The 14,091-nt window shown below is 38.9% G+C and overlaps 1 protein-coding gene across 1 annotated transcript in view; it reads right to left on the reverse strand.

The window, feature by feature from the left end:
* The window catches only part of NFASC (neurofascin), a gene marked incomplete in the record, with an annotated part of 207,251 nt that overhangs the window by 27,205 nt on the left and 165,955 nt on the right, over nt 1–14,091 (reverse strand). The window contains 3 exon segments of the mRNA XM_073615822.1: nt 2,482–2,686; nt 3,030–3,145; nt 7,847–8,069. Of these exon segments, the coding sequence (XP_073471923.1) occupies nt 2,482–2,686; nt 3,030–3,145; nt 7,847–8,069 (544 nt within the window).

Here is a 14,091-nt window from a genome sequence, read left to right on the forward strand (position 1 = left end):
CCATGTTCTTTCCATTTGGTTATGATAGATTTGATGGTGCTCCTAGGGATCATCAAAGATTTGGATATTTATTTATAACCTAACCCTGACTTGTACTTCTCAACAACATTGTCCCTTACTTGTTTGGAGAGTTCCTTGGTCTTCATGGCAGTGTTTGGTTAGTGGTGCCACTTGCTTAGGTGTTGCAGCCTCTGGGGCTTTTCAAAAAGGTGTGTATATGTAATGACAGATCATGTGACACAGGTGGACATCATTTCACTAATTATGTGACTTCTGAAGGTAATTGTTTGCACCAGAGCTTTTTATGGGCTTCATAACAAAGGGGGTAAATACATACGCACATGCCAATTATCAGTTTTTTATTTCTGAAAAATAGTTTTATGTATATATTTTTCTAATTGTATTTCACCAACTTAGACTATTGTGTTCGGATCCATCACATATAATTCAGATTAAAAAGACACTGAACTAAAGGCTGTAATGTAACAAAATAGGTAAAAAGCCAAGGGGGTGACTACTTTTGCAAGGCATTGTGTATATATATACATATATATATGTATATATATATATACACACACACACACACACACATATATATATATATATATATATATATACACATATATATATATATATATATATATATATATATATATATATAGTTGTGCTCATAAGTTTACATACCCTGGCAGAATTTGAATATGATTTCTTGGCCATTTTTCAGAGAATATGAATGATAACACAAAAATATTTCTTTCTCTCATGGTTAGTGTTCGGGTGAAGCCATTTATTATCAATCAACTGTGTTTACTCTGTTTAAATCATAATGGCAACAGAAACTACCCAAATGACCTTGATCAAAAGTTTACATACCCTGGTGATTTTGGCCAGATAACATGCACACAAGTTGACACAAAGGGGTTTGAATGGCTATTAAAGGCAACCATCCTCACCTGTGATCTGTTTGCCTGTAATTAGTGTGTGTGTATAAAAGGTCAATGTGTTTCTGGACTCCTGACAGGCCCTTGCATCTTTCATCCAGTGCTGCGCTGATGTTTCTGGATTCTGAGTCATGGGGAAAGCAAAAGAATTGTCAAAAGGATCTGCATGAAAAGGTAGTTGAATTGTATAAAACAGGAAAGGGATATAAAAAGATATCCAAGGAATTGAGAATGCCAATCAGCAGTGTTCAAACTCTAATCAAGAAGTGGAAAATGAGGGGTTCTGTTGAAACCAAAACACAGTCAGTTAGACCAACTAAAATTTCAGCCACAACAGCCAGGAAAATTGTTCGGGATGCAAAGAAAAACCCACAAATAACTTCATGTAAAATACAGGACTCTCTAAAAACATGTGGTGTTGCTGTTTCAAGATGCACAATAAGGAGGCACTTGAAGAAAGATGGGCTACATGGTCGAGCCGCCAGAAGAAAGCCATTACTACGCAAATGTCACAAAGTATCTGACTTACAATATGCCAAACAGCACAGAGAGAAGCCTCAAACCTTCTGGCACAAAGTTATTTGGAGTGACGAGACCAAAATTGAGCTTTTTGGTCACAACCATAAATGCTACATTTGGGGAGGAGTCAACAAGGCCTATGATGAAGGTATGGAGGTAGATCGCTGATGTTCTGGGGATGTGTGAGCTACAAAGGCACAGGAAATTTGTTCAAAATTGTTGGCAAGATGAATGCAGTATGTTATCAAAAAATACTGGAGGAACATTTTCATTCATCAGCCAGGAAGCTGCGCAAGGGACGTACTTGGACATTCCAACATGACAATGATCCAAAACACAAAGCAAAGTCGACCTGTGATTGGCTACAGCAGAATAAAGTGAAGTTTATGAAGTGGCCATCTCAGTCTTCTGCCCTCAATATCATTGAGCCACTCTGGGGAGATCTTAAACGTGCAGTTCATGCAAGACAGCCCAAGAATTTACAGGAACTGTAGGCTTTTTGCCAAGATGAATGGGCAGCTTTAAAATCTGAGAAGATAAAGAGCCTCATCCACAAATAGCACAAAAGACTGCAAGCTGTCATTGATGTTAAAGGGGGCAATACACGGTATTAAGAACTGGGGTATGTTAACATTTGATCAGGGTCATTTGGGTAGTTTCTGTTGCCATTATGATTTAAAAAGAGTAAACACAGTTGATTGATAATAAATGGCTTCAGCCAAACACTAACCACGAGTGAAAGAAAAGTTTTTGTGCTATCACTCATATTCTCTGAAAAATGGCCAAGAAATCATAAATTCTGCGCGGGTATGTAAACTTATAAACACAACTGTATATATACAGTATATAACGCTTTTGTTTTGGAATGCAATATTCTTTTTAAAATAAAACCATAATTAACCTTCTGCACATATCTGTAAAAAGAAAAGAAACTCTTACATTTATCAGCATTAGATAACAAATAAAGGTTCCCATGTGTAATCTTAAAATGTAATTCTACATATTATCTGGAAAAACTTACCGCCCTCTGGTGTAGTAAACTCCTTAATATCACTCTTCGGGCCATCCCCTCGCCCATTCACTGCTACCATGTATAATTTGTAGTTGCTGTAAGGTATCAGGAATGACACAATCCCCCGCACGCGATCTCCGATAAAACTTTGCTGTAACTTCTTTCGAGAGACCCAGTGTCCCCTCAGCAAACTACTCTCCCTCCAGTAATAGGCCTTCAAGATACATAACTCAATAATTTAAGAGCTAACATTTTAATATTAGTGGGAAGTTGATTGGGTTCTCAGGGAAATAGGACAGTCAAGGGTTCACTGGTTAGCACCATTCTGGATTTTGAATACACAACAGTCATATCCTTGGCACTGCACAGTGGTTAGACATGGCTCACATGGTTTAAGAGCAAATACATTATTGTCTTATAGATTATTTATCAATTCAACATTGGTTAGCTGGTAATTGGATCACACTGTTTAAAATTAATAAGGTTGTTTTTTTCCATATTTGTGTTATTTAGATATCAGTGGAGTGTTATAAGTAGTACATGGAGGTTCTGCTCACTCTGTATTCCACAAGGCTTCCTTGGATAGAAGCAGGGGTCACACGACTCCACTGAAGGGAGATGGCAGTGCTGTTCATGACCCTTAATTTAATGTCAGAGGGTGCAGCCTTAGGATCTGAGGGCAAAGAAAAGCTTTAAACAAAGCTAACTATAAAATAGCTCCAGTCCTATAGAAAATTTTCCTCAGGCGTTTGCTGTACTCTTCCTGCTCCTCCAAATGCAGGTACCTTTTTACTAAAACGTATGATGCTATACCAAGATATGGAGTATTATCTATAAACAGATATTAACAATGTAATGCTTACAGACAAAACCTGATGTAACAGGATCACTTAGAGTCCTCTCAAACTTTTTTCTCTCCAGCTTGATTCACTGTAAATTGAAATGGGGTGTTGGCTATTTATGTTCTGATTATTTTTAAGGCACCCTCAGTACTCTTCATTACTTATTAATAACTTTATTTATAAAGATTGGTATTTAAAAAATACATTTAAAGTGGTTGTTACGTCACTTATGAAAAATCACGCAATTCCCTTTCTTACATGGAGATACAATGTGCAGTATCTGTGTTTTTTAAAAATTATTCCGCAAAATACCTTATTTACAGTGCCACGAGGTGCTCACATGACCTCCTGCCGCTCTCCCTCCTTGATCCGAGTACTACAGTGGGAGGAGCTGTGTTTCCCCACGTCAGCTGGCAGAGAGCAGGAGAGTGGCAGGAAGTCACGTGAGTGCCCTACAGCGCTGTAAATAAGATATTTCGCAGAATCATTTAAAAAAAAAACACAGATACTGCACATTAGATCTCCATGTAAGAAAGAGAATTACATGAGTTTTCACTAGTAATTTTAAACAGCTATAGCAGATAGAGGGGTGGGGAGGAGATGGCTAACACAGACTCCTGAGCTGACAAGCAGAGGGGGGGGGGGAGAGGAGAGCAGTGGGACGAAGGCATGTAACCTGACCACGGTAATCAGGGATCAGCAGCCATGATTACCATGATCAGCATAGACAGGGGGACATAAGAACTGGCAAGATCAACCAGGTTTTTTTTAGAACATAGAGAGGGACAAATGACACAGCACAAGCACTATGCCATGTATCCTGCTGTAAAGGATCAGGATATATATTTTTTTAGGGTTACAACCACTTTAAGATGTAATTCTATAAAGTTTTGGTGGCAGGAAATTTCGATCTCAGTTACTGCACTTAGGGCCCATTCACACTATTAATGCTTGTTATGGTACATTAAAGTGGATGTAAACCTAATGTCATCCTTTCTAAACTACTGCCATAGGGGTTATCTATAAGGATATACATACCTCCTGCATGTATTTTTACCTGTCAAAAGTCTCCCCTCTGTCTGTTATGAGACCCGAAAAAAATTGCAGTTTCTGTGGGTGGGTCTGTTGTCTGGAGCTCGGTGGGTGGAGTCGTGATGTCAGTAGACTCCCCGCCCACCTCTACACTCCCCTTGTCAATATGCATTTTCTCCCGTGTATTTCTTACACTGAACTTCTGCTATGATCTCTAACATCCAGTGAAAAGACAGGAAAATATGATGATGAAGATGTCAGTAGACTCCCCGCCCTCCTCTACACTCCCCTGTGTATTTCTAACAGTGGACTTCTGCTATGATCACTAACATCCAGTGAAAAGACAGGAAAGTAACCACATGACTTCAGCATTCCAAATCATGCTGAGGTGTGGAACAGCCAATCCTTGCAGAGCTGTTGAAGAAAGGAGTGGGGGAGGGAATTAAAAAATAATGCCTGTGTCTTAGGCTAGTGCACGAGATGTAAATTGCCTGTCACTCACAGCAAGGGGGAGGATTTGACAAAGTTTTTCTCAGTTTGTCAAGAATTGTCTCACTGAACAGTAAAAGAGGATTGCTCAGAGATGGATTAACTCTGTGTGGCAAGACTGGGCTCAAATGATAGGAAATCTTATACTCTACATTATGATATATATCTAAAAAAAAAAATTCGGGTTTACATCCACTTTAATGTGCATTGCATTTATTTGAATGGCCTTTCTAATGCACCAATGCACCCAACAAGGTGTGCACTACACTACAATGCATGCTAATCTGTCAGCAAGGTGTGTGTGGGTGATAAGAATGAATGACACCACACTGCACCAATTAGTGTAACGCATGTACTGCAAAAGTGTGAATGGTCTCTAAATGCACTCAAACTACAATGACATTTCTTACATTCAGCAAATATTTAACAGGCATTTCACAGCCATCTTTATTAAAGCCTCTAATTACCCTTTAGCTCTAGTCTGGTTGCTTTAAATATCTGGCTTCATAGAGTTTTTTTCCTATACTTTTTGACTTCTCAAAATGGATTTGGGTGATTTTGGAGCAGAAGAATTCAGTGTAAACTTTGGCACAAATACCCTTTGCCACATATATTTTACACTTATTGCCACTGGAAAGTTAAGTTATCACACCTAAAAAAGGCAATAAACACATACTTATTCCTAACCTCGTTGTATCCCTTAAACATGACCTTACATTTAAATTTAACCTAAACAAAATACCCAAATGTGTTTATATAATTTCAAAAGTTGTTTTATGGTGTTTTATGTCTTACGCTTTTATTAAACTATTACCTGATGATCCTGTCTTGAAGGTGCTGTTTTAGGCACTTACTTTTGCAAGGGGCTTGATTTACTAAAACTGGAGAGTGCAAAATCTAGTGCATGGTAGCACTACTATCAGCTTCTAACTTCAGCTTGCTCAATTAAGCTTTGACAAAAAAAAAAAATGGAAGCTGATTGGTTTCTATGCAGAGCTGCGCTAAATTTTGAACTCTCCAGCTTTAGGAAAAATTAACCCTAAGGTGACAGTAGTCTCACAATTGTGCACCTGCACACACATCCCATGGTGGAGACTACAAGTGGGCATGCCAAAAACCATTGTGTAGGCATTTTCCGCCACCGTTACTATTGGAACCCCCAATATTTACTGTAAAACCCCCTTTAAAAAAAAAAAGACGATTAAAGAGGAAGTAAACCCTGACGGGTTTTACTTCCTCTTTTTCCCCCTGCACAGCAAAAGCATAATGGGCTAGTATGCATCTGTGGACTCCGGCTCTGTAACTGGCCAGAGTCGCGTGACGTCACACCTGCGCATGCGCGTGGAAGCCAGTCACGGCACGAGCCCCTTAGAAATGTGCCCTTTCTTCAGTGCGCATGCGCTGATGACGTCGGCGCAAGCGTATATGGTAAATATCTCAGGTTTAGGAGATATTTTCAGTACCTACAGGTAAGCCTTATTATAGGCTCACCTTTAGGTAAAAGCGGTGTAACAACCACTTTAAAGTTTAACTAAAGGAACTTTATTTTTTTCATTTTGAATAGAGTAAGGGAGAGTTATAACCCCTGTTAGACTTCGCCTCTATTACTGTTTTGGTGTCCAAAATGTTTGATTTTATTTTATTTTTACTTCTGATAAAAACAGTAAACAGGACAAAATGGGGGCACAGACAGTGATAAAAGCTGAAAGGTTTTGTAATCCCTCTCCAATCTATCCAAAACTAAACCAGGTGTTGTCTCTAGTTACACTTTAGAGGAGCCCCAGCCCCCCCCCCCCACTTACCTGTCCAGAGATCCCAAGGTGTCCTCATCCAAGCCGATTCTTGAATCGGCTCTTGGGTGCTGGCGCCACTTGCGCTTTCCCAATGGGCCAGCTACGGCGAAGGCTGAATTTCCGTCTGAGTTCGCCCCCCACAAGGCACCAAATATGGCACCGTGGGGGGGGGCAGGCAGAAAAGCGGAGCTTCCCTTTTTGGGTGGAGCTCTGCTTTAGGTGCAGCTAATGCTTTTGGAGGAAACTCACAAATAAAACCAATTATAAAGACAATAACACAATGTACTAAAAAAAAAATCCAGATAGAGCAGTGTTGAGGATAACCAAAAGAAGCTGCAACTGCTATTATATGCACTTCATAATCGGAGCATAGATTTCAAAGTTATATGAAAGTTATTTTTTTACAATCTCCTGTATAACATCATGTTCTGTTCTTGCACGTAACAGATTTGCTTTAACAGCTAACCAGTCAAATAGAAATGATGGTGGAAAAGGACTCGACAACAAAGCAAAACTACAGGCAAGCCTCTAAACACAAAACTGAATACAGATTCTGTGCCACCTGTCCTATGATACTTCCCTCACAGGAAGCACAGCAAAATCCTAAATCACCACTGCAGCAGTTTGGTCAAGAACACTTGGCCAAAGCATAGCCTTATCATTCTGAATTGTCAATGAAACATCAGCAGTATTTGGATGAGTTAATTACTGGAGGTTCATTTATAAAACACAGCACTAGTTCATTTAAAATACATTTAATTACCTGTTAATGACTGTATTAATTGGGGTTCTTTATATCTGACTAGGGTTCAGCTTTAACGCAAATATTCATACGTTTATCTCCAAGCTGTACCATTAATTAAAAACCCTATAAGGGGTAAGGTATATGGACTTTTTTGGTGTCTGAGCTGATCTCCTTCCCCACAGAAGTCAATGTGAATAGAAAAGCAACACAAAACAGCTTAATGCAGTGCAGAAGCAGCTCAATGCAGGTTAAGAGCAGCTTCAATAAACTCTCTCAGAAACTGCAAGGCAAATTAATGCAACTCATTTGCCTTGCAAAGCAAAGCAGAAGTACCCGAAAGCATACTGAATTTGACTTCTTGATATCTACATAGCCCTCCTGCTTTGCAGGCAATTATACAGCAACATAAGGAGTACATTATATCAGAGTGATTAAAACTGTCTTTTTATGTTACTGTGTCTTCTAGTACTTACAGTCTTCTCCTGAGTATCCAATGACAGTGTTCGGATCTGGAGCTCTGCCATACTCATTTTCTGCCTGTACTCTTATCTCATAAGGTGTGTACACTGGGGTGTTCCAGACAACATGCCTGTTATTCCAAACAGTGACATTATTCCAGGCTTCTCCTGATTGACGTTGTCGCCATTTCACATTGTATCGCAAGTTTGGCCCATATGCCTGTGTGGAGTTCAGTGGCTGTTGAACGTAAAGAAAAATAATACACAAATATAAATGTAGTGTCCATGTAAAAATAATTGAGCTTGTCTTACTACCTACGTTAAATTGAACTCTTACTCTCTTATCATTAAACTCCCTGGTGGTATGATTATTTCGGATTTTAGGTGCTGAAAGCGGTACAATTATTTTGCATGGAAATTTGGCGTTTTATATTGTAGGCCTGTAATTCTTAAAAATAACACACTTAAATCTGTCCACCAAGAGTCTAGTAGATATCCCGGGTATAATGCAGTTTGAAACACAAAAACGTAAATTATAATATAATAAATACATTCAAATAATTAAAAAAAATAATAATATAATAATAATAAAATAAATTTCCCCACAATTCACTATCGCTCAATTCTGCAAGTGTTCTAATTTACTATCGCTGTTTTCTAGCTGGTCTAAAGCCACTTTTGACGTAAAGGGAAACTTTTTGGTTGCTATGGACAATCTCCAGTTTCCAGGAAGAAAGAACAGTATATATAATATAAAACTGCATGCAGGGCATTGGACAAAGCATTGGGGACAAAAGGAATGTGAAATAATTTCATACAGTACTGTAATCTGTAAGATTACAGTACTCTATGTGTTATGATTTATATATATTTTTTTAATTTGCCACCAGGCTCCGCCCCCGTGCATTGCGACGCTCGCAGGGAACGGAGTCTGGCACAGAGAGGCTTCAGAGGGGACAGAGCTCACAGACACAGGGGGGGACATCGCAGGATCCTGAGGACAAGGTAAGTAACACTGCACCAGGATCCTGCAACATAATCCTGAGTGTGGCTCAGGGTTACCGCTAATGGTGCTGAAATTTAACCCCGAAACACACTCGGGAAAACTGTCAGGGAGGGATACAGGGTATCAAAACCATAATGTTCTTTGCTCATAGGCAAAATGTTTCTTATATGGAAATGCTGTAGAATATTCCTGAATATTCACAAACACAGAATAGTAAGAAATACATCAGTGTTCCAGTTTAGGGATTCAGAGTATCTGCAACAGTGATCCAAACAGAAATAAATATCTAACAGGGGTTATACTAGGGGATCCCTAATGTACTAAATAATTTTCTTCTTCTGTCTGTGTTGCTGTCTGATAAAATATCAGCAGCACAGTGTTGAGGAAATTTTATGAAGATGTATTTTAATATGTATTGTCATAAGGGTCTCCCAGTGTTAGTACTCCCACAACCCGCTCTAAAGAGCTGACTGGGGCAGACTGACGCTGGTTGAGATCCGTTTGATAGTTGAAAGCTCCTTGGGGATGTAGAGAAGTATTTGCGGAGTGGGGACATGTCCCCCAGCAAAGGATCCCTGTGCGATGCACAGAACAATAGTCTGGGGGGGATGTGTTCGCTCTGCAAAGACATTATCGGTTTAGCGGATGTGCACTAGTGTCACCCCTGTATGCCTGATCAACATATTTGTGGTGCCATAAGCATACACCTGCAGATAATCTCTAGTCCACAGAGACAGTAGTATAGTCCGGGTATGCTTTGTTCTCTGAACAACGCAGAATAAGGATTCACGAACAAACGATAAGAACGGGATTCTTTGAATCGTTGTGGTCGGGAGAAGTGTTCATGATCTTACGCTTCCTGTGATACAGAGAGAGGGGGCTGGAGATTGTACACGCTGCCCCTGCCCAGACACGCCCATAAGACTCCCCTAGTCATTGTTGTATTGGTTGTATAAATTCATTTTTCCTGTGTTGACATTCACATCCTGTGTTGTTACATCTTTATTTGGTCATATCCTGTTTTGACATTCACATCCTGTGTAGCAGGCGATTGGCTGTTGGAGGCAGGGCTTCCAGTTTGTGGCTTCCTGTTTGTGTGTGAATAAAAGCAAGAGCCGCTGCCCAGGATGGGCAGTCGTGCTGAGATGAGGACGTAAGAATGTGGTAATGTCTGCTTACTGGGGAAAGGGGGAGACATGAGTTATTTAAGGATGTATTATATCATTATGGTGAAAGGGCGCGTGTTAGCACAAGAGTATAGTGGAATATCCACGACAGTTAAGATGGTGAGCTAGGTAGGAGTGAACAGAACCTCCTTCACAATCGGATCATTAGGCTGTGTGATGTGTTAGGGAGGTTCTGCTTTGCATAAGAACAAATTTTTCACCTTTTGGTATAATGCTGGAATTTTATTGTATGTTTGTTATGTGTAAGTAACTGTATGTTGTGTAATAAGTATATGAGAAATAGAAATATATGAATTGTGATTATTACCTATGTATGGGTCGTGTAGATTGTTCAACTGACTCAAGACACAGATGGTTTGTATTGAAATAGTTTTGAAAGCTTGGTTTGAATATGACTGCTGCATATTCAAGTAACCCACATGGAGGAAGGGTGGCCATGCATTGTTGGGACATGTCTTGCAGGATTGTAGACAATAGCATGGAGGAGTTCTTTTGTTTTGAAATGAAAAGATCAAGCATGCAAGCAACATTGTCCTGGTCCTGTGCGTGGTGACCTTTCAGGGTGAGAAAAGAGTGTATGTTTTAAGTGCTATTTTGTGTTTCTTTAACATTTTTGAATGTGTTGTTTGGTTGGCCAAGGGTCCTAGTAGTTAGCTTAAAGTGTGTGTCTGGTTAAGTGTGCATTCTCACATATGCAGTCAGTCTTTGTGGAGAAAGATTTTGGTTTTCTAGTGAAGAAATCCTGGTTTTGGCGGGATTACATACTTTTCAGTGGAACTGTTCCTAAAATGTTTGTAAGTGTTCAGGTAGTGTCTCGAATGTGTAGTTTTGTAGGGAGAAGTTTGTGTAGCTAGTGAAAAAATCTTGTTTTGGCGGGATCAACAACTAAATTTCATGAGGATGATGAAGTCACGTGACGTGACGATACGCGTCAGGATTGGAGCAAGGGAACTGTCACAGACTGACGATAGGATACGAGCTCGGCGCTCGTGGATGTTTTTTACTATAGCCTTCTGCTAAATGTAAGTGTACCATGTTGTTTTTAACCGAATAAACTGATTTATATATGGGATCACGCTATGTGCACTCTCTTCCAACTCTCCACATATATTTATCCCATTGTGACGAGCATTGAGGAAATGGGGACGGTCTGAAGACACCCTTTTGAGGTATACAAACTCGGCGTTCATTAGATTGACGCCCACACTCATTTTACAAAAAGTGAGTGTCCTGTCCCTTTTTCCACTCTGGCCGCCATGGAGTTATACTATATACTGTCTGCTTATGTTTTTTATATACCATCCTGCACACCCACCACCCGAATCGCCTGAACTACTGGATGGGATCCTTGCCTGCTGGTGATTTGTTACTGGATTACAAGCTGTTGTCTTGCAGCAGTAAGGTGAGCTGCTTGCGAGCACAGAGGTGTCCCCACTGAAGACTTTTTTACCCTTTCCTGTGGCTTGTGGACTTGCCTTTTTGAAACTGATGACTCATTGTTTGAGCACTTTGTACTACAAGGTGGTGGGACTGTTCACCATTTATTTATTTACTTGGAGTCACTAATAAGAATTTGAGTTATCACATATGTGCTAGTATGATACTAGCCCTTTTGCACTGAGGTTTTTTTTTGTTTCAGTATTTACAATATTTTCTATGTGCTAGTATGATACTAGCCCTCATGCACATGGATTTTTTTTGATTTATATATTTTTATTTGGTTCAATTTTATTTTTTTTTTTGTACCCACATTGTATTTGTCACTCATTTTATAGCTTTTTAGATGTTTTAGGCAATTTTGTTTCTTCAGTTTATTCGGATTTAGTGTCCATGAGACTGCACTTTATTACATTTCATTATACTTTTATATTTTGTATAATTTTTTCATTTTGCCTTTTTTGGAACTGATGACTCATTGTTTGAGCACTTTGTACTACAAGGTGGTGGGACTGTTCACCATTTATTTATTTACTTGGAGTCACTAATAAGAATTTGCTGAGTTACCACATATGTGGTAGTATGATACTAGCCCTTCTGCACTGAGATTTTTCTTTTAATAAGTATTTGCTGAGTTACCACATATGTGCTAGTATGATACTAGCCCCTTTGCACTGAGAATTTCTTTTCTGTTGTTTCAGTATTTACAATATTTTTTATGTGCTAGTATGATACTAGCCCTCATGTTCATTATACCTTTTGTTTAATTTTTTCATTTTTCATTCACCACTCTATACATTTGAGTTAGCCCCTTCCCCTTCCTCTTCCCCCCTTCCCCTTTTTATCACAGCCCAATCACCACTCACTTTATTCATACCACTTTTGTCTGTTTGGATCAGCCATTTAGGTGTTGCAGCAGTGCCCCTTAGCATAGGTATTTCTGACAGCGCAGGAGTTTCTTCATTATTTAAGGCTCTTGACAGAGTTTCTAATCTGAGAGGGGTTCTAACTCTTTCTAGCGTTATCAATAACTAAGAAAAAGGTTTTGAGTGGATATACACTTATAACTACCTGTCAAGTGGTTGTTATAATATAAAGCCTAATACATATTTAAGAGAGGTGACCTTTGGTGGCTGAATATAAGAAAAAGTTGTACACATGATTTTAAGATGAAAATGAAGCACAGCAGTGATTTGCTCTTTCTAATTTGTATTGTAGCATTAAATATTGAAAAAAGAAGAATTACAACTGAGGTAAGCAGAAGAAAATGATAAAACCCTTGATAAATCTATTTATTTGTGGTATATTAAATCCAGTTATAAAGAGTGTTGTCAGATGTTAGTGAAATGCAGTTATAAACAGGATTGCCCCAGGCTGGCGAGATAACTGAATCAACATTTAACAAGTTACTTCAATTTTCGAAAGAAAGCAGAAGAAGAAGTGGTGATAGAAGATTGGTGATAACATTTATGAGACTCTACGTGTATCAGAAACTGACATCGGTAAGTGCTGTTTAATGCAAATTGTATGTGCTTGTTAAAGACTTGCAAAATATTAATGACAAAAACTTATGGATATAAAAAAAAAAAAAAATCTAAACTGTTGCTTCACCTTTTTAGGTATAAAAATAAAGAATACACTTGCATTAACTGTAGATAAAATATTAGTAACAACAGAGGTAAACCAACTGTCTCCCATTATATTATATTATACACAGAATGCAGTCTGTGAGGTCCAGGAGAAGTTTTCAGCATGGTGAGAAAAATCCTGAAAGTGTCTAGTGTCACAAAAGTGTCCATGGTAAGGTATGTAAAGATGTGGTGGATCGTGTAGGAAAAAAATCCCAACCAATCTTGTGGTAAGGAAGAAATATTTATTTGTTGATAGGTAACCTCAATGACTTGTCATTTCCTCAGAGGGCAGAGTCTAAACAAGTAAAATACATATATAAAACGATAATGTAGGGATGATTAAAATGTCTGTAGTGCCTAAAGCAAGCTCAGATGATGGAAAAGGATTAAAGATGATTCTAAACTTCAAAACAAATGTAATAAATCGCAATAGGGTTGATTTACTAAAACTGGAGAGTGAAAAATCTGGTGCAGCTGTGCATGGTAGCCAATCAGCATCTAACTTCAGCTTGTTCAATTAGGCTTTGACAATAAGCCCTGGTTCACATTGGTGTGATTTGAAATGCGATTTGACATTTCAAATCACATGTCAAATAGGCGGCGGCAATGGCACCATCCTAAACGGTGCGATGCCGCACCGATTTCAAACAGTAGCTTCTGTACTACTTTTTGTGATTTTGGGGTGCGATTTCCATTAACATCTGTGCAGAAACCTGCACAGATGTCTGTAAAATCGCAGCCAAAATCGGGACTAACATGCGGGAGTGAAATTGTGTGAGTTCAGCTGAACTCGCACGGCTTCATTCCCGCAGCTCAGTGTGGACCTGGGCTAAAACCTGGAAGCTAGTTTCTATGCAGAGCTCAACCAGATTTTGCACTCTCCAATTTTAGTAAATCAACCGCACTGTAACAATGAGTCAATAATTACAATGTAATGTAACTTGTTTAGTAAACACTGGAGTATGTAAAAGTAATGTATAAAAATATGAATGTAAAAAG

The sequence above is a fragment of the Aquarana catesbeiana genome, linkage group LG02 (genome assembly GCF_042186555.1).
Source record: "Aquarana catesbeiana isolate 2022-GZ linkage group LG02, ASM4218655v1, whole genome shotgun sequence".
NCBI classification, from domain to species: Eukaryota; Metazoa; Chordata; class Amphibia; order Anura; family Ranidae; genus Aquarana; species Aquarana catesbeiana.